At 38.8% G+C, this 2,500-nt stretch overlaps 1 protein-coding gene across 1 annotated transcript in view; it reads left to right on the top strand.

Annotated features, from left to right (window-relative positions):
* LOC137626796 (uncharacterized) overlaps nucleotides 1–2,500 on the top strand; it is a 51,724-nt gene that overhangs the window by 42,353 nt on the left and 6,871 nt on the right. Inside the window, exon 5 of the mRNA XM_068357783.1 lies at nucleotides 1,746–1,879. Coding sequence (XP_068213884.1) covers nucleotides 1,746–1,879 — 134 coding nt within the window. The remainder of the gene's footprint in view (nucleotides 1–1,745; nucleotides 1,880–2,500) is intronic.

Here is a 2,500-nt window from a genome sequence, read left to right as displayed (position 1 = left end):
AAACCGACACTCAACACTACCCAGGATATGTTCCTTCTTCCTCCCTGTCAAAGGAACAACACACTGAGAAGTAACCTTACAAATCATGAGATCTACAGTCAAGACAATTCTACCGATCAAGACACTACCAACCAAGACCACTTTAGTCAGCGACTGGACACCCTGCCTAGTCTTGATATACTCCCGGCAAGCGCTCTCACCAATCAGAGCCCAGGTGCTGGAGGACAAGCTGGCGACTCATCATCCATGATTGAGTAGGAAGGCAGTCTGCCTGAACTACAACTGCTCTCGGCGAGTGGCTTAGCCAATGAGGACTTGGCATCCCTACCAATCCCAGTATTTACTCTGACCATGACACCCAAGGTAACCAATGTAAATTCACTGCCTCTTTGCCTAAGGCAGAATTGTCCTGTCACGTTCATCCAGGCACTATAAGAGCTTATGCCCTGCACGTCTACAAGAACAACATTAAACGTGAGGAAATAATTAAAAACACTAAGATAATGGGCCATGCTGCAGATAGCAGAAGACTTCGAATACTTGAAACATTACTTATACAGAGAGAAAAACCGGCACTTAATTCTACCCAGGAAATGTTCTTTCTCTCCTCCTGTCACAGGAACAATACAATGAGGAGTAACGCTACCAACCATGACATTTCCAACCGAGACAAGTCTACCGATCAAGACACCACCGACCAAGACACTTTTGATCAGCTACAGGAGAGCCTGCCTAGTCTGTATACCCTCTCGGTGAGCGCTTCCACCAATCAGTGCCCAGCTGCCAGAGGACAAGATGGGGACACATCAGCCATGAGTGAGTGGGAAGGCAGTCTGATTGAACTAGAGCTGCTCAGGGCGAGCACCTTAGCCAATGAGAATCCACCATTCTATCAACAAGACTATTTACTCTCCCCACGACGTCCGAGGCAGCCACTTTAAATTAGCTGCCTATCTACCTAAGAGAGAATTTCCATATATAAGGATGCATCTATCATCGTTTCTACCACTCTAGCCTGAAAAAAGGGAGATAGCACTTCTGAAACGCACAGCTTTTTCTCTGTATTCTTTTACCCGACTTGTAAATTTTACCTAACATGTAAACTTTATATTAAAACCTTAATTTGCAAGGATTCCTGAATTTGACTACCCACCATGAAGGATGACTCTTGCTCAATTATTGGCTGTATTCAGTAATCCTGAGAAGAAGATAATAAGAGCCATTGATAAGGTAAAGTATAAGATCAATGCAACTGAGGCAGTAATTATTTTTAATAAAACTTCCCAGAAACAGGGTCTACTACCCAAAAACATAATAATAATAAAAATAATAATAATAATAATAATAATAATAATAATAATAATAATAATAATAATAATAATAATTGGGGGTAAAAGCGAATATTATTGTCAACTTTTGTCTTAGAGCCCTTCGTATTTGTGATATCGAACTTTTAGAGCTTGAACTTCAGCATATCTTCAATGTTTTAAGGGTCTGAAATATCCCACTCACATAATAATAGTAATATTATTATTATTATTATTATTATTATTATTATTATTATTATTATTATTATTATTATTATTATTATTATTATTTTTATTAACAGGTAAACAAAAATTATATTTCATACTTCTCTCTCTCTTCTCTCTCTCTCTCTCTCTCTCTCTCTCTCTCTCTCTCTCTCTCTCTCTCTCTATAACCAATGAAACATTAAATCTAATTATCTTTTTCTCTCCACCCAGTCGTCCCCGAGGAAAAACCGCTCATCCACGGTACACAGCATGAGTACCACATAGGTGACCTGGCCAGATTGACCTGCACATCAGCCAGGTCACTTCCACCAGCTCAACTGACCTGGCAGATCAACGGGAAACAGGTGAGATAGGTCACTGATTGCATTCTTTTATAGTTAATTATTTGGATATAATATTATTTTCTAGTTTTTCATTTTGATATGATTTTATTTTCAAATTTATCATTTGGATGTAATTTTATTTTCTTGTTTATCATTTGAGGATAATTCTATTTTCTAGTTTATCATTTAGATATAATTTTATCTTATAGTTTATATTTCAGATTTAATTCTGTATCATAGTGATTCATTTGTATATAATTCTACTGTCAAGGTTATCATTTGGATATAATTATATTTTCTAGTTTACCATTTGGATATAATTATCATTTAGATAGCATTCTACTTTCTTGTTTGTCATTTGGATACAATTATATTTCCTAGGTTTTGGGCTCAGGCAGTTGGCCCAGAATGGAGAAATGTAAAGGAAAAGAAGGATGGAGGAAGGCAAAGGCTCAGCCTTGCCGGCCTACATCCGGAATGAGGGTTCAAATAGAAGGGGGAGTTATATTTGGGCTTCCATCCGACCATATCTCATCCATATTGGTAGCATGGATAGGGAAGGCAGTCCAAGGGAGGGCTGAAGAACGTTCAAAGACAGATGGGGGCTCCTGCCGGCAGCCGGCTCAGCCGGCAGCAGGCAGG

Source organism: Palaemon carinicauda, chromosome 34 (assembly GCF_036898095.1).
Source record: "Palaemon carinicauda isolate YSFRI2023 chromosome 34, ASM3689809v2, whole genome shotgun sequence".
NCBI classification, from domain to species: Eukaryota; Metazoa; Arthropoda; class Malacostraca; order Decapoda; family Palaemonidae; genus Palaemon; species Palaemon carinicauda.
The sequence above is the reverse complement of the archived record's forward strand: the minus strand, read 5'-3'. Positions and strand labels throughout refer to the sequence as shown.